General features: G+C 39.9%; 1 protein-coding gene across 1 annotated transcript; it reads left to right on the top strand.

Annotated features, from left to right (window-relative positions):
- The first annotated feature begins 1,016 nt into the window (after window positions 1–1,016).
- On the top strand, window positions 1,017–21,526 carry LOC131501627 (acyl-coenzyme A synthetase ACSM4, mitochondrial). Its single transcript, XM_058711922.1, has 13 exons — window positions 1,017–1,252; window positions 3,535–3,745; window positions 7,088–7,295; window positions 11,316–11,459; window positions 12,341–12,497; window positions 14,572–14,651; window positions 16,092–16,215; window positions 16,935–17,015; window positions 17,148–17,249; window positions 17,715–17,842; window positions 17,941–18,040; window positions 19,718–19,837; window positions 21,440–21,526. Exons 1-13 carry the CDS (start codon window positions 1,055–1,057, stop codon window positions 21,524–21,526), a joined length of 1,740 nt encoding a protein of 579 aa, XP_058567905.1. The 5' UTR covers window positions 1,017–1,054.
- Window positions 21,527–22,290: the final 764 nt, after the last annotated feature.

The raw sequence follows: 22,290 nt of genomic DNA, 5'->3' as shown, positions 1-22,290 counted from the left end.
CATATATTGAAAACAACAATTAATAATATAAGCTAGAAACCTGTCATGTGAGGAATATTGATGCATATGATGGAAATTCAAAGGAAGAAATAACAGTATTATTAAAAAATGTTAAATTACAGATGGCAGTGGGAGGTGGCTTTACCAATGTCACAAAGCTAATTCTGAAAGAGTTCAGAGTAAAGTCCAGGTCTCCTGATTCAGAAAGTAAAATTACTTCATGAACCAATGCCACCATAGTACTAATGAAAATAATCTTAACAAAAGCATTAGTTAACACTTTGAAGATACTTTTTACATGCTGGTTATTTTACACACATTATCTTATTACATCCTCATAATAACCCTAGGAGAGAGGTATTACATTCCTCCCCTCCTCCATTTTACACATGAGAAAATGGAGGTGCAGGAAGGGTAAGTGGTTTACCCAAAGTCCTATTATCAGAAAGTTGCTGAGCCAGGACTTAAATCAAGGTTTCTAACTGATTATAATGAAGGACTGAGGGGAGAAGAAAGTAGGGAAGCCAGAGGAAAGGTGAATGACAGACTAAATCTTAGAGCTAGAAAAAGGCATTCATGAAAATAAGTGGACTGCTTTAACTAGAAGAGGAAATTCAAGTAGAGGAGTTACAAAATACAGTTGAAATAGAGAATGAGGCAGACAGAAGCAGGGCTTGAATGTCTATTGAGGCAGCAAAATACTGTTTGTCTATTGTTTGGTTGGGGGAGAAGATAGGGACGAAAAATGGAAGCTTGACAATTCTATAGTTGTCAGCTTTGTTTTGTTTTGAAGAATAACCTGATCACAGACAGAACGAAGAGGAGAGGTCAGTGGTAGGGAGACTAGTCCATGGCTGACTGCCACAGTCCATGGCTGAAAAAGGAGGAGTGTTTTTCAGGTGTTCCCCAACTCCCTGGGGAGCACACAGCCACAAGTCCACTCCCCGGTCTCACCACAGAGCAACCAGAGAGACTAACGCTCCCCCTGCCCATCTCTCCCCGCAGGCTACAGAACTTCCACATCCATATCAGTTGACAAAGCCCTTTGGAAATCATGATTTTTTTCCGCTATCAGATGTTCAGATTCATTTGGCTTGCCAAGCCAACTGGCCGGTACCTTCACAAAGATCACCAGCTTTGGGCACCTCTGACTCTTGCTGACTTTGAAGCCATAAATCGCTGTGACAGATCATTGCCTAAAAACTTTAACTTTGCTGGGGATGTGCTGGACCAGTGGTCCCAAAAAGAAAAGGTATGACACGATAGGCTTCCATTGGATGCTTGGTATCCACCTATGTCTCAGCCTTCCATTTCCTTGTTCTGTGGTCCATTTGTCACTCTTAATTCAGTTCTTTCATCCCTCTGGGTCTCCTTTGTTTGTTTTCCACTTGCTCTTCTCTCTCCCCAGGGAAGATCTTTGATCCTCACCTCCACATACTGTCTTTCTCTGGATCTTCCTCAGACCCCCTCATGGTAGTTACTCACAGAGCCCTGCCTCTTTTCCTTCATTTTCTCTTTTCTTTCATTTCCTTCAGCAGCTCTTTGCTCTCCGTTCATCTGTTCAGGCTAGCTACAGATTTATGGAAAGAACAGTAATTTGAGCTTTGGTTTAATAATAATAGTCATTTGCAACGACCTGTGCCTCAAAAGATGCAGATACTAGATAAACAAAATATTAAATAACATTGAATCAATCTTTCCTATTAAATTCAGGGGAAAGTCTTCCTTTAAGTCCATTACATCTTTAACAGCTCTTTTACACTCGTTAAACTCTCTTTTGAACAGAAAGAGCAGGTAGAAGTTGAATATCTCTAGACAAAATTTAAGGGCATAGTTTATTTTCAATATATTTATTTTTCAGTAACCTATTTTTAGCAAGCAGTCCTGGTTTTACCAATAATAACCAAACACATTTTCCTTCTTAAGTAAATGTATACAAGTAAAAAGGAGTGAATGTAAAGAAAAATACAAAGAACAATAGCACAGGTGTAAACAGATCTGACAAAAGTAGTGATACTCACATGACTAAAGATTAAGAAATACTGACCTATATTATTTCACCAAATCCCCATCACCATGCTGGGGGATTGCAAATAAGGAAGTTAACCTCATAGAAGTTAAGCTCCTTATCCAAGGTCACCAGTCCCAAGAGTACATGAGTCAGACCCTAATCTTACACCCATAGGGTAGGGATTAGGATACAATATAACACAGTCATCTGGCATCTGAGCACAATGCTGTGGGAACACAGAGAAGTCAGAGAAGAGAAGAGGAGGCTGAGAAAGGCTTCAGAGAGGGAATGAAATTGAAATTGAATTTTGAAATACTTTTTTTAAATTTTTAAAATTTTTAAAATTTATTTTTGAGACAGAGAGAGACAGGGGAGGGGCAGAGAGAGAGGGAGACACAGAATCTGAACAGGCTCCACGCTCTGAGCTGCCAGCACAGACCCCGACGAGGGGCTTGAACTCACGGAGTGTGAGATCATGACCTGAGCCAAAGTCAGACACTTAACCGACTGAGCCACCCAGGTGCCCCGATTTTGAAATATTTTCTAACCAGAGAAGGTAAAAAGAGAGTTCCAGAAAAGGGAAGAAAAGAGGAGTAATTTTTTTTTGGTAATTCACAAAGTGAAGAGGTTTTTCAGTATAGACAGTGTATTTTGTAGAATCATAGAAGTCTCCTTCAAAAATCCATCAGTTGATGAGCCTCCCCCAAAGCCCCATCATCCTATTTTTTGTTTTCTCTGAAAACCATCCCTCAGCCTTTTGGGTAAAAAAAAAGATGTTGGATACCTGGGTGATTCAGTTGGTTAAGTATCTGCCTCTTGATTTCAGCTCAGGTCATGATCTCAGTGTCATGAGATTGAGCCCCAAATCAGGCTCCATGCTGAGTGTGGAACCTGCTTGATTTTCTCTCCCCCTCTCTCTGCCACTCCCCCCAGTCATGTGGGCACACGTGTGTGTGCTCTCTCTAAAAAATAGATAGATAGATAGATAGATAGATAGATAGATAGATAGATAGATAGAAAAAGATGCTTTGTTCCTTATAAACCTTAGTACAACCAATGGGGTTATTTGGATGGCACAGAATCTATTTTAAGCAAGAAAGAAATTTATTGGACATAGGAGTGCTCATAAAAATGGGTTGCAAGCTGGACAGTCAGTTTCAGCAAGAACAGGAACCAGGATAGCTCCCTGGAGATATAGAAGCACCAAGAGCTCATACACAGATTTTGTTTCCACTCTATTCTATCTTTTTGTTCTTCTCAGAAAACTCAAAATCAGGGACAGAAGGTCTGATTCACCCAACATAGGTCACATGTCTCTCACTGGTGGGTGGACAATTACCCTGATGGGTTGTCTCACCTAAGCTATATTCAATAGGAGAGGAGTAGGTCCTCCAATGACAAACTAGGGTGCTGTTACCAGAATCCACCAGCACAAGTGCTGACAAGAAGTAATGACAGATGTCCCATCTATTTGGTGGACCAGTCATATAAGCCTTCTCTCTTTCCCATGTGGCCATGGCCAGACAGGAGAGAGACCAGCCAACCCAGCCCTATGGTGGGTGAATGGCAAAGGGGCTGAGGTGAAATGGAGCTTTGAAGAACTGGGCTCCTTGTCCCGAAAAGCTGCCAACGTGCTCATCAAGCCCTGTGGCCTAAAGAGAGGAGACCGAGTGGCTGTGATTCTGCCCCGTATCCCAGAGTGGTGGCTTATAAACGTGGCTTGTATGCGAACAGGTCAGTGCCAATATTTAACATTTCTAAATCATGCAGAAACAGAGAGAGACTGATATTTGAGGCTTTTCTGAATTGTTAGTTCCAACTGAAGCTATGCTTACAGAGAACAGAGAAAGAAGAGTTAAGATGAAGAGGAACCATGATGTAATAATAATAACAACTATTTTAAGAGGTGGGTATTGCTAAAAAAAAAAAAAGAAGAAAGAAAGAAAGAAAGAAAGAAAGAAAGAAAGAAAGAAAGAAAGAAAGGAAGGAAGGAAGGAAGGAAGGAAGGAAGGAAGGAAGGAAGGAAGGAAGGAAGGAAGGAAGGAAGGAAGGAAGAAGAAGAAAGAAAGAAAGAAAGAAAGAAAGAAAGAAAGAAAGAAAGAAAGAAAGAAAGAAAGAAAGAAAGAAAGAAAAGGAAAGAAAAAAGAGGTGGGTATTATTGTGATGCCCATTTTGCAAAAGAGGAAACTGAGGTTCAGAGAGTTTAAGAAGCTTGTCCAAAGGTACACAGCTAGAAAGCTATGCAATTGGGATTGAAACAAAAACTCTATCAAAGCAAATGTGGACACTAACGCCTTTTCGCAGAGCTGGTTATGATGTATTTAGCCAGATAGTCCTGAATTTACTTTCTTGAATATATTTGGATTCTCCCAGATTTGAAAACACTAAAGGAAGAAAAAGCATTGTAGAATACAAGGACTTATAAGAATACGACTGCGGATCCCAATTGGAAAACCTCTGCCTCGTTCCAGGCAAAAAGATTAATGTATTCAATGACACATTTTCTATAAAAATAATAATTTATATTTTACCCCAAATAAAAATTCTAGAATATTTTTTTCCACTCTAGGACAGAGGTCGGCAAAAACCGTGGCCTACAGGTTGGCCATCTATTTTGGTAGATAAAGCTTTAAAGTTGTAACGGCATGCAGCCATGCTCCTTCATCTGCATATTGTCTACAGCTCTTTTTGCTCTACAACAGCAGAACTGCTAATTGAGACAGAGATGGGATGGTCCACAAAGCCTAAAATATTTACTACCTGGTGCTTTACCGAAAAAGTTTCCAGTACCTACTGTAGAGCATGACACAATGTCTATAAATCAACTAAAGGTAAATAAAAATACTGGGGCACCTGGGTGGCTCAGTCGATTGAACATCTGACTATTGATTTGAGCTCAGGTCAACATCTCATGGTTGTGAGATCAAGCCCCATGTCAGGCTCTGCACTGGCTATAGAGCCTGCTTAAGATTCTGTCTCTCCCTCTGCCCCTCTTCCCTGCTCACACCCCACCCCCAAATAAATCAAGAAACATTTTTAAAAAGTAAGAATATTAAAGGATATAATACGTAGAGAACACAAGATCGTTGCTACAATATCATTAACAAGAGAAAAAAAATGGAAACAACTACATAGAAATGATTAAATCAAGTTTAATAGAAGTGTTTATTGCTAGTTGAAATTATGATACCTCAAACTTGATGGGATATCATTAAAAAGATAATTATAAGGATTTCACCATGGTATTAGAAAATGCTCTTAATTACCAATTTAAATTTTATAAAAGCAATATATAAAGTACTTTTTGTATCTACTATAAAAAGGAACTTGGAAATGTGAAACCAATTGTATGTTGGAAGGAGATTAAAAGTGGTTTGTCATTAAAAATGTACTTAATATTATTTAACATAATTTAAGTAATTTGTGAAATGCCAAGATTAAAAACAAACCCCCAGGCCAAATTATCAAAAACATTCAGTTAATTAAGTGTTAAGCAAGCACCTAAGGATTGTTTTCTAATTCGGAATTATTTCTAATTCATAATTCTAATTCAGAATTATTAAATCTTCTGAGTGAATATTGAGATACTTGTATTGCACCTAATGTGGCAAAATATTTCACTTTTGCTAGAATGCTACACTCTGAAATCCGCCAGAAGAGAACATTTCCTTAACCCCCATGCTATGCACTGAACACATTCATGTCAAAAATCTACCAAGAGTACTAATAATTTCTGAGCCATTAAGAACAAGTGTTTGCAAAAATAAATAATCTTATATTTTTACATAGAGTGCACTATCTGAGGTCCTGTAAGGTATCTCCTTGATTAACTTCCTTATTGTCATATATTTATTCACTTTCTCAAGAGGAGAATGACACATGAAAGCTTTTAAAATATATTCAATAAATAAAGTCTCTTTCTAGGAATTCAAGTCCACTTCTCCCCATTTAGCTGACTTCAGGAAACTCACCAAGAAATAAGTAGTCTGCTATAGAGTACAGGTCTGGGGAGTCTAGTAAATGTACCTTTGAATCCTGGTTGCCACTTACAGACTCTGTGACTCTTGGGCTAGTTGTCGTCTATACACTGGGACTGGTTTTAAGTGAGATAGCGGAAGCCTAATAAGTGCTCAGTGGCTGTTTGTAATGCTTTACATACACTCTGTTTTCCTTCACGGATTCACTTTAGAAAGTGCAAACCACCTTCCCTCTGCTTTTCATCTAATTCTCCTATATATGTCCTTCTCATAAGGAACTGCTACTTTAAAATCAGGTCCATCTCAGGCCAGTGTTTAGAATGAAGTGAAGAGGTGGGATAAACTAAACATTGCCAAAGGAGTGCCAAAGGAGTGTAGACAAACTTTGATGATTCCAGACCACTGAGAAGACCCAGGTTTGAGGGCTGATTCTGCACCTCACTGGCTATGACTCAATCTCACATTCCATCAAATGTCAACAACTGCATGGACCTACACGGCTTTTTAGAACAGTGGTCTCCAGGCTCTTCTGATTGCACAAACTATCAATAAAAATATTTGGGACACACATCCTCCCATCTGGATATAATATTTATATTGTTCTTCTGTACTAATATAGCATGCATGTTATAAAATATATACAAAAATGAGATTAAAACAAAGAATTCTAATATCACCATAAAATTTTTTAACTCTAATTTTTCTTCTTATCCTCAGTGGGTTACCCTGCAAAACTCACTTTGGAGACCACTGGTTCAGAGGGCTAAGATAATGTTCATTAAAATATGTTATGAGCTGTAAAGTGCTATTTAAGTATTATATAATAATGATGCAAATGTTTCACAAAAATGTTATGCCATTATAATGCCTACTATATGCCAGACACTTACTACTATTTTCCCTCATTTTTCAGATAAGGAAGGGAAGGCACAGAGAGATCAAGTAACATGTTCAAGGTCACAAAGCTAGTAAGTTGCAAGGACAGAATTAGACCCAGGGACTATCAGAATCTAAAGCCAGTGCTCTAATGATCTCCCAGTGACCAAGGTCCTGTAGGATGAGCTGCTCAGCTCAGCTCAGGGCCCTCTCTCCTTCCCAGGGCTGGTCTTCATGCCAGGAACAACCCAGCTGACAGCAAAAGACATTCTCTATCGGCTGCGAGCATCCAAAGCCAAGTGTGTTGTGGTCAGTGAGGAGGTGGTCCCAGCAGTGGAGGCCATCATGTCAGAGTGTCCCGACTTAAAGACCAAACTCCTGGTGTCTCCACACAGCCAGAATGGGTGGCTCAGCTTCCAGGAATTATTTCAGTGAGTATTTCCCCCCGCCTCAACTGCAGTACCAGCAATAACACCAATTACAACTATATCTCGGAGTCTCCTGGCCTCAAGGACTCAGCAATACTATCACTCGATCCAGACCCCTTCCCATAAAAGAATCACCTAATATGGGGTGCCTGGGTGGCTCAGTTGGTTGGGAGGCCAACTTCAGCTCAGGTCATGATCTCTCAGTCTGTGAGTCTGAGCCTTGCATCGGGCTCTGTGCTCACAGCTCAGAGCCTGGCGCCTGCTTCCGACTCTGTGTCTCCCTCTCTCTCTGCCCCTCCCCTGCTTGCTGTCTCTTTCTCAAATAATAAGCATTAACATTTTTTTAAAGAATCACCTAATAAAATATTTTTAAGCACAGAAGAAAAGATGCAGCTCTGCCTCCATTTCCCTACCTCCTACTGTGGCTTGTTATGAGTATACTGCATGGCTTGGACTTAGCCTAATCCTAGATCACCTCTCCCACTACTCTCCCTGCCTTGATTCCCTCTGGCCACCCTTTAATTCCTCAAACATGCCCCACTTCAGGGCCTTTGTATCCGCTGTTGCTTCTGCCTGAAATGCTTTTCCAATGTCCTCTTCACAGCTGACTCTTTCCTGTCAGATTTTAGCGTGAATGTTTTATTCTCAGTGAGATTGTCTCTGACCACCCTATCTACAGAATTCCAAACCACTCTATCACATCATCCTGTTTTCTTCATGGCAGTCATTACTATCTGAATATTGTGTCCAGTCATTTTTCCCTTATCTACTGTGTTTTTATCCTCTGCAATAGGGGTTGGAAAAATAGGGCCCATGGGCCAATTCTGGCTCAGCACTTGTTTTTGTAAATCTTATAAGAACTGAGTAGCGTAGTTGCAACAGAGACCATATGGCCCACAAATTCTAAGATATTTGCTACATGGCCCTGTATAGAAAATGTTTGCCAAACTCTGCCCTAAACTGTAAGCTCCAAGAAGACAGGGGCACTGTTTATCTGCTTGCTTGATCACTCTATCTCCAGTTCCGGCCATACAGGTGATACTTAATAAATATTTGCTGAATGAATGAATGAACAAAACAGATCACTGAACCTTGGTTTTACTCATATGTAAAACAGGGATAATTATACTGCACATATCTCAAGTGTTGTTTTGGGGATAAAATAAGCTAATATGTGAGAAAGTACTTCCTCAACTATAAAAAAAAAAGAATAGAATGTTAATTAATGGTATTATCCTTCAAAGAGCTATTAAATACAATATTTTTTAAAAATTCTTCCAGAGAACCTTAAAGAAAGAAGATATGAATAGGGCAGTGGGGTGTGTGTGTGTGTGTTTGCTGAAATGAAAGTTTATCCTACTAATTCATGCAAACCAAATTCCTGTATTAGTCAATCCCAAAATTCTCTCCCAAGGGCTATGCCAATGAATCCTGTTTGTGTCTCTTATAAGCTGTGTACCCTGGGATAAGTCAAGTAACATCTCTGAAACTCTCTCTTTTCCAAAGAGTGGGGATAAGGATAGTATATACTTCACTGGGTTGTAAAAGAATTAAATGTGATGAAGCATGTGAAGTGTTTAGTATAAAGCCTGGCACACAGTAATCACTCCACAAATATTATAGTAATTATAATTACTCATATTATTTTCAGTTAATAAAGTCATTCGGCAGTGTAGTGATTCCCTAAGGTAATAGCACCCAGATTATTGGAATATGCATCTCCGTCAGTAAAATATTTTTAACACTCCCACAATACATGCATATTAATTTATAAATCATATACATGTGTTTTTGGTTATTATACAAATACCAAAAATAAATACTTTAAATAATAAATACAAGAATGCATATAATTTGAAGTCCTCTTAGTTTCTTCCCCATCTCGGGTATCTTATATACCCCTAACGGCAAGCACCCCTACTTCACAGGTCCCTGCCCTGACCAACTCTGCAATGTGCCATTGAGTCCCTTAAAGGTGCCCAAAAAATCAGAAGAAAAAGGACTTTGGATTCACTGAGAAGCAAGATATCCCAAAATTTAGTGGCATAAAGCAACATTTTATTTTCTCAAGATTCTGTAGGTCAGGGGCGCCTGGGTGGTGCAGTCGGTTAAGCGTCTGACTTCAGCCAGGTCACGATCTGGCGGTCTGTGAGTTCAAGCCCCGCGTCAGGCTCTGGGCTGATGGCTCGGAGCCCGGAGCCTGTTTCCGATTCTGTGTCTCCCTCTCTCTCTGCCCCTCCCCCGTTCATGCTCTGTCTCTCTCTGTCCCAAAAATAAATAAAAAACGTTGGAAAAAAAATTAAAAAAAAAAAAAGATTCTGTAGGTCAGAAGTCCACGCAGGGGCACCTGGCTGGCTCAGGTGGTTAAACGTCCAACTTCGGCTCAGGTCATGATTTCACAGTTTGTGGGTTTGAGCCCCACATCAGGCTCTCTGCTGACAGCTCAGAGCCTGGAGCCTGGAGCCTGCTTCAGATTCTGTGTCTCCCTCTGTCCCTGCCCCTCCCTCTCTCACACTCTGTGTCTCTCTCTCTCTTTCAAAAATAAATAAACATTAAAAAAAAAAAAGTTCATGTAGGCCTCAGAGGCAGCTTATCCTTCTCCATATCAGCTTGACTGAAGCTCAAGGACCCAAGGGGGTTCACTCACAAGTCTGAGGCTCTGGTGTTGGCTATTGGCTGAAGCACCTCACTTGTCCCATACATGCCCTCTCTCTCCAGCAGGAGGGTCTGGACGTTTTCCTATGGTGGCTGCATCCCCCCACCCCCGCCCCAGTGCAAGTGAAAACTACCAAGCCTCTTAAGACCTAGGCTGAGAAGTCAAAGAAATTCTGCCACACTCTGTCAATCAAAATTAGTCATAAGGCCACCCAGATTCAAGGAGACAGGACATAGGCTCCACTCCTCAGTGAGGGAATGGCATTCTTGTGCAGGGTGGGAAGGAAATGTTGGAGCTGTCTGTGCAGATAATCTTACACAGATACTGTTATTATCTATTCCTAAAATGCTCTTGGCTTTAGTAATAGGAGACCCAACTATAAGTGGCTTAAACAACACAAACTATTTTATTCTATGACAAGTAAGAAGTACAGAGATAGAGCCGAATGAGAGTTGTTATTCAGGAGTTTGATGAAATTAGCATGAACCCAGATTCATTCATCTTTCCATCATGCCATCCTCAGTGTGTCTGCTAATCCCTCCTGTGATCCCAACATGGCTAGGGTTGTCCCAGACATAATGTGCTTTCACAACAATATCCGAAGTCCAGAAAACAAGATAGGTGGGGTGAGGAAAGGCAGCATCCCTTCCTCATGACTCTTTAAAATAAGGAAACGTTTTCCATAAAGCCTTTAAATCTCATTGACCATAACTGCAACAGGTACCCATCCCTAAATCAGTCTCTGGCACAAGAATTAGCATGATTGGCTTAGGATAATCAAGATTCACCCCCTAGAGCTATATAAGGAACAGTCTCCCCTGCCTGATACCTGAACAAAATCAGAGTTTTATCAGTGCAAGGAAGAAGAATGGGATGCTATATGGTAAGAAGCTGTGTCTGTCAGCGATATTGAAGATGCTGAACAAAAAGTATTAAAAAGTTTGATTCAAATGCCAAAAGATCTTCCTCTAAATCATAAAAACTCTTGAAATGTTAATAAAAATTCACAAAGATTCACTGATTTTTGAAAAAATCATAGATTAAAAGAAGCACTGAGAGAAAAAGTTTAAATACATATCCTTTTGCCATTGATTTTGAAAGTCTCTTGGTTATCTATGTGACCTCTACAAAGGTGGCACTTAAAAAAACAGACAAGTGAGTTGTTAAAGCTTAGTACTTATCTACAAAGTCCCTTTCAGATTTCTTGAGAATTTCCTCTCAAGGAGGCTTTGGATTAGGTTTTGTTCTATTAACTGTTTTCTGGTATCAAGAAGATATATACAGATATAGATATATGCAAATATATATATAGAGAGATAAACTGGTCTGCCATCTTCAGCCACTATGTTGGGATCCATATTTTACAGATCTGCCTCTGCAGAGCACAGCTGTGTAGAAACAGGAAGTCAAGAACCAGTGGCCATTTATTTCACCAGTGGGACCACAGGTGCTCCCAAGATGGCTCAGCACTCTCAGAGCAGCCTTGGAATTGGGTACACCCTTTGTGGAAGGTAGGGAGGAAAACTGTTTTTGTTAAATTCTCCCCCGAGCTGCCCACATGTGTATCTAACTGAGCTGACACCACCACTTGGAGGGTTATTGGATTTCTCCAATATAATGTCTACAAAACAGAATCCTTGATGCCCCTGCCCAACCCTAGCTCAGTAAATGGCACCATCTCACCAACTGATCAAGCAAGAACTTATGGATTAAACAGGCAATGGGAATTAGGGAGTGCACTTGTGATGAGCACAGGGTGATGTACAGGAATCACCCTTGGCCACATCTCCATAACCGTATGTCTGGCTCCTTCTCATTGCCAGAGAAGCTCACCCACCCAGAAAGGCCTTCCTAGATATCTTAAAGCTATCACATTACCTGTTTTATTTTCCTCAGAGCACTTATCACTTTTTGATATTATGATACTGATCTATACTCATTCATTTTATTGTGTGCTTGTTAGCTATCTGTCTTGCTGAAGTAAGAGCAGATATCTAGTCTATCTCACTATGCTAGGCAGAACAGTGCCTAGCATATATTGACACAATAAATATTTGTTGCATCAATGAACAAACCTAGACTATCATGCCAAACCCAGCCTCCCTATTTTCATATTACCTAGGATTCTGAAGAAGTTCTCTAACAAAATAACAAAAGTGGGAGGTAGAATAATAGCTCATCCTGCCTTCGGGCTTCTTTTGATCGTTCTCTGTAGCCCCTGATGTTCTGGCCAGTTCTCAAAGACACCAGTTTGTTTGCTTTTCTGTTTTTGTTTTTGTTTGTTTTGCTTTTTGTTTCATGGGATTTCTTTCTTTCTTTAGCTTTGTTTTGGGTTTTGTTTTTTTTTTTTTTTTTTTTTTTTTTGGTCTTGTTGCTTCTCCATATCACTTAGGTATTGGCTAGACCTGAAGTCCTCAGATATCATATGGAACATGTCTGACACTGGCTGGATCAAGGCTGCCATTGGCAGTGTGTTTTCATCCTGGCTTCAGGGAGCGTGTGTCTTTGTACATCGGATGGCCCAGTTTGACACTGACACTTTCTTAGACGTAAGTCATGACTTCTAGCTACATCTCTTCCTTGTCTCCTCCAAAACTACAGAGAAATGATTCTTCAGAATATAGTTTCCTGGGCTTGTGGAAAGAATTCCTTTTTAAGAACTGAAGTCTCCAGGGACTTGGCCTTTGAATGTAGTTAACAGAGAGGAAACACCCACAACACTCTCAGGCATAAAATCCACTCTTGTGCTTCAAACTGTTCAGGATTTCTAATGTCCCACTGACCATGAGATTCTAAGCAACAGATTAGAAGTCTCAAGTCCAAACAAATCTTTGGTTTCTGACTCAGTGAAACAAAAACAATACGTGATAAATCCCAAACCCTGTGTAGAGAAGACTAAAAGGTGGGGTCACCTTTCTCCCAGAGCGGCTCCTTCCATTCTCCCCTCACCCTGAGCTTCTCACTTTGTGAATTCTCAGAACCCAATATTTGTCTTGAAATCAGGCATGTCCCTCCTTTTCAGCCAGAGACAGCTAAATCGAGGTATCAGATTGCTCTCATTTCTTTAGCCTTTAGAAAGATGTGATTCAGGCCAATTATTTTTCACCCATGAAAAATCAATTATGTTCAACAAAATACATGTTATGAAACAAACACCACACCTGTGTGAATAAAAGCTCTACTCACCCTGTTATTTTGCTAACTGGTCTGACGAGATGGCTTGAGGGTCTTAACAGAAATGCTGGGTAGCATAAGAACTAGGATCTCTCCATCAGGCTAATAAAGTGTCCTAAGTAGATAAACTAAGTTTGCAGTTCTGAAACCTGCATTTAAAAATTTTTTTTCAACGTTTTTTATTTATTTCTGGGACAGAGAGAGGCAGAGCATGAATGGGGGAGGGGCAGAGAGAGAGGGAGACACAGAATCGGAAACAGGCTCCAGGCTCCGAGCCATCAGCCCAGAGCCTGACGCGGGGCTCAAACTCACGGACCGCGAGATCGTGACCTGGCTGAAGTCGGACGCTCAACCGACTGCGCCACCCAGGAGCCCCATGAAACCTGCATTTTTAAAAATAAGAATGATAATTAGTAAAATATTAAATATTGTATAGTATTTAAGTAAGATACATAATATACTTTAATCAACTTATTTAACATTATATTAAGACATAGTCACGCTAGTAATATGTTAATAATATTAATGTATTCTTATATTATTAATCTATATTATTTAACGTATTAAATAAGTTGATTAAAATAAGAATATTCTTATTTTACAAAGATAGTGTGTATTTTAAAATACACACAAATACACAAAGATGTGTGTATTTTAAGTGCTCTAAAAACTTTACGCTATTCTTAGGTATGAGCACTTACACCTATGAAGAATAGTTGGAATCCAGGGAGCAAGTACACATAGTAGAGATGTTCACTTACAGATCAAAAGTTTTTCATGATCCAGATAGACTAGAAATACGTCTTGAAAGCCTTCTCTCAAATGTTTAAGTTTAATACAAACTGTCAATTTATCACTTGGCATAGTCGAACCTCTCTAGAAACAGGAAATCTAACACGTGAGTATCTCTCTAGATTTAACCTGCCTATGTCATTATTTTTCTTTAAGGAGCTAGAGGGAAAATGAGCCCAGCAAATCTGGGCCTGGAAAATGACTTATGCATTTAATCAATCCACTCAAAAGGACTGGTATCTTTTATAGAAACAGTATTGGGGAAGTTTTGGTAGGTTAGCTCACATCTAGGGTGAGTACTGTGCAGGAATATATGGGCAGGAGGTTTCAAAATTCCACCATGAAAGGTAATTTGCACCCCTGAGGTAGAATCAACCAGTTCCTACTTTGGGGTTGGTCTCAAATTCGACAATTGACTTTTTGTTGAATTTGATTGTGTGTGTCTATTACTGTAACATATATGTATTCTTCCCAATAATTGGAAGTTTCCAACGGACATCCAGTCACTAGTGACAATAATACTATTTGCTTTCTTATGCCTAGTAGTGATCATGAGATGAAAACATGCTAATGATAGACGTTGAGGGGTTGCAGACATCAGCTCTGGTTGTGGCCTCTAATGAACCACTTCTGAAACTGTCTTTCTCCATCATCCAGACGCTCACCACTTATCCCATCACGACCCTGTGCAGCGCTCCCACCGTGTACCGGATGCTTGTGCAAAAAGACCTTAAGAGGTACTTGGGCAGAAATCTCCATTTGAACCACAAACAAAAGCTATAGTCCCGCATCACCCCTTCTCAGCGCAGGATAGCCCAGGTTTCCTCAGTCTTGCCACTAGTGACATTTGGACTGAATAGTTCTGTGTTGTCGGGGACTGTCCTGTGCACTGTAGGATGTTGAGCAACATTCTGCCTGGCTTCCACCTACTAGATGCCAGTAGAACCTCCCTCGCAACCATCAAAACCGTCTTCAGATATTGCCTAATCACTTCCCAGTTGCCCCTAAGGGTAGCCTCTAGGGGCAACTGAACATTTTCCCAGGGACAACCAGAACCCTGAAGTCTGAGAACCAACCTCCCTCCCCAAAATACAGCTGCATTCATATTGTCTTGAAGAGAAGCTAATGAAGTCTTATGACGTGAAGATTATAATCAATTTATCCAAATCATCTGAACACCTAGTGGACTTGCAATGCATATTTACTTAACTAATACAAATTGAGTACCTGAAGAAAAAGAGAAAGGAAGAGAGAAATAATTTAAGTAGTATAGGCTCACCCATCCTCTGCACCCTCAAGTGTGGATGCCCAGAAGAGAGAGTGCTATGAAACAAAATAAAGCAGATATGAATGTAAGCATCTTGCTCGCATTTCAAGAGTAGTTCAGGGCTTTCCAGGATTATTTTGAATAGGCACAACTCCTGTCCTCCCCATTGGACACCTCAATGCACCGGAGCTGGGCTATTCCAGACTTCCTCACTTGAGAAAGTGGGCAGTGGAGTAGTAAGGCCAGTGGTTAACTGACCAAGCTCCAAAACCAAACAAGTAGGGCTCCACTGTTTACTGATAGTGTGACCTCAGACACTCCAGATGACCTTACTAAGTCTCCTTAACTCCATCCACAAGAGAGGATTAAGGGCTGCCTCATGCGGTTGTGGAGAGAATTCAGGGAAATGGCCTACTTGGTGACATACTTGACAAATGGTAAGTGCAGGGTAGTCAATTCAGCCCTTTATTATATGTGAGGCCTGGAACAACCTCTTTATATTCTCTCAGCCTCAAGTTCCTGATCTGTATAATAAGGATGTGAGGATTATGAGAATGCTCCTAAAGCCCTCACAGCATAGTAGGTTCTTAATTAATGTTAGCTGTTTTATCACTTGGCCCATAATAAGCACTTAAGATCATTATTGGTATTTTCTCCTACCTTCTCGCCTCCTTTAATGATCTGCTAAAATGCAAGCTCTGTCAGGAAATTTTATTTGAATTACTAACATGCCCCACACACCTACAACCAGGTCTGACAAGATAGTAGGTGCTCAAAAATATTTGCTGACTGAACTTTCCTACTACTTGTCTTTCCTAGCTCATTTGCTTGTTGCTAGAACATACTAATAATGTTTTAGTGAAAGCCACTCAGACTTCTCCCATCAAAGACCCTATATCTGTGTCTACAGATATAAATTCAAGAAGCTACGGCACTGCTTGACAGGAGGGGAGCCACTCAACCCCGAGGTGCTGGAACAGTGGAAGGCACAAACTGGACTGGAACTGTATGAGGGCTACGGACAGACAGAAGTGGTATGTTTAATGGGCAGTTTCGGTTTAGCATATTGGGAACACTTCAACCCCAGACTGAGCCCCTGAAGAGTCCCCTTGGTGTTCTAAATTTTTATGGAATTTCCCAGGATACCTTACCTTGCAAGTAACCACCACAACCTCTGAATTGCCCAATTAGGTTTGGCTAGAGGGGAATTAGGATTATTCCTTCCAGTCTTCCTGCCTTCTCCCCATGCTGGAGAAGTCTCAAAGGTGTTAGGGGTCAGAGAGGGTCAGATTTGAGCAGCTCATCTTCTCAGCAACACTGAGGACCCCACAGACCCCCAGTGGGGAATTTATCCCAAGGGGCACTAAGGGGTATCCTTAGTCGAAGGAGTAGTTTTCAAAGTGTGGTCCTCAAATCAGCAGCATCAGCTGCACGTGGAAATTTGGTAGCAATTCAAATTCTCAGACACCCCACCCGGCCAGACCTACTGAATCAGAAACTCTGAGATGGTGCCTGGAAATCTGTGCTTGAAAAATGAATGCTCCAGGTGACTCTGGTACACACTTATGTTTGAGAAGCACTGATCTAAAATAATGTGCATGTGTGTATGTGTACGTGTGTGTGTGTGTGTGTGTGTGTGTGTGTACAACTGGGAAAATCAGTCAATACTGAGTCTTATGTTTTCTTGTCATGATAAAAATAGCTACAGAAATTGAATTTTTACATCCTTATATAAAACATGTTCTCTCAACAGGGAATAATTTGTGCCAATCAGAAAGGACAAGAAATTAAACCGGGCTCAATGGGCAAAGGAGTTCAACCCTATGATGTCCAGGTCAGTAATATCTGTTTCAATAAGGAAGAAATGTTTTACAGTTTTCTACTAGTCATTGTACAACTATTTATAACCTGTTTTCACACTGTAAAAAAACAAATTTAGAAACCTAAATTGTTTCTTTCATTCTAGATTATAGATGAAAATGGCAACGTCCTACCACCTGGCAAAGAAGGGGAAATTGCCCTCAGACTACAGACTATACGGCCTTTCTGTTTCTTCTCTGAATATGTGGTACAAGAATGTAAAATAGGCTAGTCACACTTTAATAGAAAAGGTGGTACAGGGAATCATACAGACTTGGGTCCAAATTTCATATCCATCACGTGTTGCTGTGTCAATTTGGGCAAGTCACAAAATCCAAGTCTATTTCTTCAACTGCAAAATGGGGAGAATATCATCTATCTCCTAGGAGTTGTGCAAAGATTAAATTCTATGTGTAAGAAACCAGTTGCAGTGAGTGTCCTCAGAAAACACAACTAGGCAGGCTGCAGAGGGCAGGGAGGGAGTGTTAGGGAGTGCTAGAGGTGGAAGAGGGGTTTACTTTTTATTATATTCTTGAACCTTTTGTATTCAACACTAGGAATTACATTTCTCTAAATTAATTTCTTTTAGAAATAGAAGGCACAATGTACAAGTCACTCCATGGGTGTCATAGCCCTTTGTCTATTCTGACCAAGAGTCATCTTTGATTTCTAGGACAATCCAGAGAAAACTGCTGCCACGGTAAGAGGGAATTTTTATGTCACTGGAGACAGAGGAGTGATGGACAGTGATGGGTATTTCTGGTTTGTTGGTAGAGCTGATGATGTCATCATATCCTCTGGGTTTGTATATTTGCTACTCTTACTCTTAGGAAGTAATTGATTGTCAGGGGAGATCTATTGGGTGGTGTAGTGACCAAGGGCTTCTTTTCCTCTTCCAGTTACCGTATTGGGCCATTTGAAGTGGAGAGTGCACTAATCGAGCACCCAGCAGTTGTTGAATCAGCTGTTGTCAGTAGTCCAGATCCAATCAGAGGAGAGGTAGAGTGAATGTCATTACTGTAGCAATTTCATATTTTCAAGTTCTATCCATTTGACCATGTTAAGGAGTGACTCAGGAGTAGTCATGTACTTCTTATTATGAAGCACATGTGCCAAAAATGTATACTAGGCAATCAACTTTACAAATGAGTTGCATCTCAAAGGGGATGTATTAGCATTCTTTTAGAGGCAAATGACAGAAACTCAACTCAAACTGACTTAAGTTTTTAAAAAAAGGAATTTACTGGCTCACACATAAGTGAGGTCTTCAGGTACAACTACATCCAAGGGTTCATGTGAAGTTAGCAAAACCGTTTCTCTCCATCTCTTGGCTGTTGTGCTTTAGGTTGGTTCCATTCGGAAAGGTTCTTCCTACTTGACAGCAACCACTCCAAATGCACACAGCTTAACAACCAGGAAAAGAGACAGCTCCCTTTCCACCAGTTTCAAGCAACTCTCAAAATAATATTTGCCTATCTTAGATCACATATCCAACCAACGTGGTCCAGGGAATGGTATATGCTCACTGGCCAGACCTGGATCATATGCCGGTCACTGGAGGTAGGCGTTAGTGTCAACACCACTAGAGAGAGAAGTTAGGGTAATGCTCTGTACGAAACTCAGGGTACTGTTACTAAAAGAGGAAGAGATGCTACAGAAGAAAAAACAGCAGATTCTACTGTATGTACTATTGTCACGGAAATCAAAATACATTTCATTATAGGAACAACGCAAATAGGATGTTGTGGCCAGGTTCCCAAACAAGTCCCACAAGCCTACTTTCAACCTATTAAAGGGAATCTGGGGAACGGCAGGAATAACCTTAGGTTTAGGAGGAAGCCATGTAGTATGAAAGGGAGACTTTTCCTTTCCTTGAGGAAATTTCTAATAGAGTAAGTAGCAAAATTTCAAAATCAGTTTCTGTATCAGCATCCTCCCACATCTCTTTCTCTACTGCCATTCATAGAATTGTGACCCTCTGCAGTCACTCTATGGATCCCACACTCAAACCTCTTGTACCACTTCCCCATTCAATGAATTCCATTCTTCAAAGTATTTTCCTCCTGCTACCATAGTCTCAATAGAGCTGATTTCAGGTGAACATTAGAAGTAAATACCAACTGGATCAATGTAGGAATAGTTAACAATTTATACTTAACTAACTTCAATAATTAATTAGTTTTGCATGGTATTCCAAAGAGAAGCAAAAAAAAATATTCAGAGGTAGACGAATCCTTCCTGAGAGTTCATCCCCCAGCATACAAAATCCCTCCACTAAGCCTCCCAAACCCCTTTCAAACTGTATTCTCTGGGAACTCCATTTGTCCCCCCTACTGCATGTTTCTAACAGTGTAGGTTTGAAATAAGTGGTTATCGGTAAATCAAGGATTGCCTATTAGGATTAGTCTGACTGAAATGTCAAATACATGTGGACATGTAAATAAAACTCAACCTTTACCCTTAATGAAACACTGCACTCCTCACACTCAGAATCCATTTGTCTGGAATTAGATCTCAAAACCTCATTTGTAATCCAAGCTCTGTTCAGAGGTGATCTCTGGATTTGCATTCATCACTCAAGCTCCTGTTGATTACAAGTACCTGTGTTCAGCATTGGTTCCAAACTCTTGATATCTGAAAAACAAACATCAATATAAATGGACTTTTCTCCTGCAGGTAGTGAAAGCTTTTGTTGTCTTATCTGCACCCTTTAAATCATCCAACCCAGAGAAATTAACTCTTGAACTTCAGGATCATGTGAAAAAATCAACTGCACCTTACAAATATCCAAGAAAGGCAAGTATTTTTGCCCAAAAGTTAATGTATTACCAAACAAGGGTCTAAGGCAGTAAGTACATAGAGTTTATTAGCTTGTGACTTTATGTTTGCTCAGTATGTAAGCAGAGGATACCTATTTCAACTTGTTTTGCCCTAACAATTTTGCTTTAGAACACTTATTTTCAAATATTTGGTAAACTAGCTTTGACCAACTCTGCAATACTGAGTAACTACTAAGGATCCTTATAGGACTAACCAGTCCCATTCCATGAGAAAAAAAAATACTGGCAAATTGATTTTAAAAACCACCTGGGCACACCTGGGTGACTTGGTCAGTTAAGCATCCTATTCTTGATTTCAGCTCAAGTCATTATCTCGGCTCAAGTCATGATCTCACAGTTATGAGATAGAGCCCCAAGGCTCCATGTTGAGCATGGAACCTACTTGGGATTCTCTCTCTCCCTTTCTTTCTGCCCCTCCCCGTCTCGTGCTCTCTCTCTCTCAAAGAAACTTTAAAAAATGTTTTTAAAAAATGAAAACAGCACCTAATTTAACAATCATGGCACTCTTGATCCATAATACCCTTACAAATTCAAAGCACAGGGCTTTAGTATCAAACTGACCAAACTTAAGGCTTAGAAAAATATATATACATACTATCCAAAGAAACTGTGGAATCTTTCCAGAAACCTTCTTCTTCAAGGCAGGATTTAAGAATAACTCTATATATGGGTGCCTGGGTGGCTCAGGCGGTTGGGCGTCTGCCTTCAGCCCAGGTCATGATCCCGCACTTTGTGGGTTTGAGACCTGCATCAGGTTCTGTGCTGACAGCTTGGAGCCTGGAGCCTGCCTCAAATTCTGTGTGTGTCTCTCTCTGCCCCTCCCCTGCTTGCACTCTATCTCCCCAAAATAAATATTTTTTTAAATTTTTAATAAAAAAATAATTCTATATAAAAACATAGAGATGGCACTGCAACTTCCTTCCTTCTCATCCCAGAATACTATTGGTTGATATTGATCCTTAACATGAGAATTCCATTTCAGTTGGTATTTCAACCAAAAGGTAGTTAACTTTAAGCATAGTTACATTTTCTCCATTAAATTTACTAAATCCATGGCAGTTGATTTTCAGAAATGTTATTTGAGAAAGTTTTAAAATACAATAGTTACATCTTGAGGAAGGGAAACGAAGAGGATTTACCATGGACATCAGGGGAAAATTGTGTGTACTCAAAATTCTCTCTCAAAAATCTCCCTCAGAAACTGTAGGACCCAGTTCTTAAAAGCCCAAACCCCAAGAATTAACTTGTTTCCTTGTGCATTTAGGTGTGGCCTCTATTTCCCTGGGGTAGTGGAGGCCTAGGTCCAGTTGAACTTAGGAGTAAAGGAATTATTATATTCTTCTGACGAAGCACACAGCCTTTGCACTAAAAACCCAGGATGGAGCTCCATTGTCAACTTTACTATATAAACACAAGAATTTCAATGAGCTTGGTGGGCTAAGACAACCCCTAGACTCAAACTCCATGCTAGAGTTGCATGAAAGCTTTCCCTATTGTACTGACAGCTGGGATTGTCAAAATGGAATCAAGTGTCTCCTAATCTGTTTCTGTTAATTAGGTGGAATTTGTTCCAGAACTCCCAAAGACAATCACTGGGAAAATCAAACGCAACGTTTTGAGAGACCATGAATGGGGTAGAACATAGCCGGATAAGAGACGATGGCATTAAGTTGTTAATAGGGCTGCTTTTAGTCCTTGCTTCCTAACAATTTAGTGATTAGTCTCTTAAAATGCTGAAGATTTTTCCTGGTTGAAAAACTCAATTTTTTGTTTTGCAATTAGCCAAAACATAAATGAAAATCTAAAAACATTTGGGAAGAAAACTGTTATAATGACCAAACTGACAAAGGCAATGATTTTAATGATTTGCAAGGGTTTAAAATAGCAAATAATTACTTAGCAAAGCACGGTGGACATTGAATTATCTTGTGAATGATTAAGCCAAAATAAAGATTAGAACTATTCTAAAAGTTCAAGACTGAATTTCTTCAATGTGCCTGGGTGGTTCAGTTGGTTGAGCATCCAACTTCGGCTCAGGTCATGTTCTCGCAGTTTGTTAGTTCTAGCCCCACATTGGGCTCTCTGCTGTCAGTGTGGAGCCCACTTTGATCCTCTGTCCCCCATTCTCTCTGCCCCTCCCCTGCTCATGCTCTCTCTCAAAAATAAATAAATCTAAAAATAATAATTTCTAAGACCTTATTAGTTCTTTAACATATTAATATTTTATAATATTAATTTTATTAGTTTATATTTTAATATTAATATTAAAATAAGGAATATAAATAATAAGTGCATTTAATTGACTAATGTATTACTATACCTCCTTTTGAAGCAAATTCGCTGTAAAATATCTAAAGTTTGGATTACTTAAGAGTAATTATTCAAGAGCAATTATTAAATGTTTTATAT

This window comes from Neofelis nebulosa, chromosome 18, assembly GCF_028018385.1.
Source record: "Neofelis nebulosa isolate mNeoNeb1 chromosome 18, mNeoNeb1.pri, whole genome shotgun sequence".
Taxonomy (NCBI): domain Eukaryota; kingdom Metazoa; phylum Chordata; class Mammalia; order Carnivora; family Felidae; genus Neofelis; species Neofelis nebulosa.
Note: the sequence above shows the minus strand (reverse complement) of the source record. Positions and strands in the feature narration are given on the sequence as shown.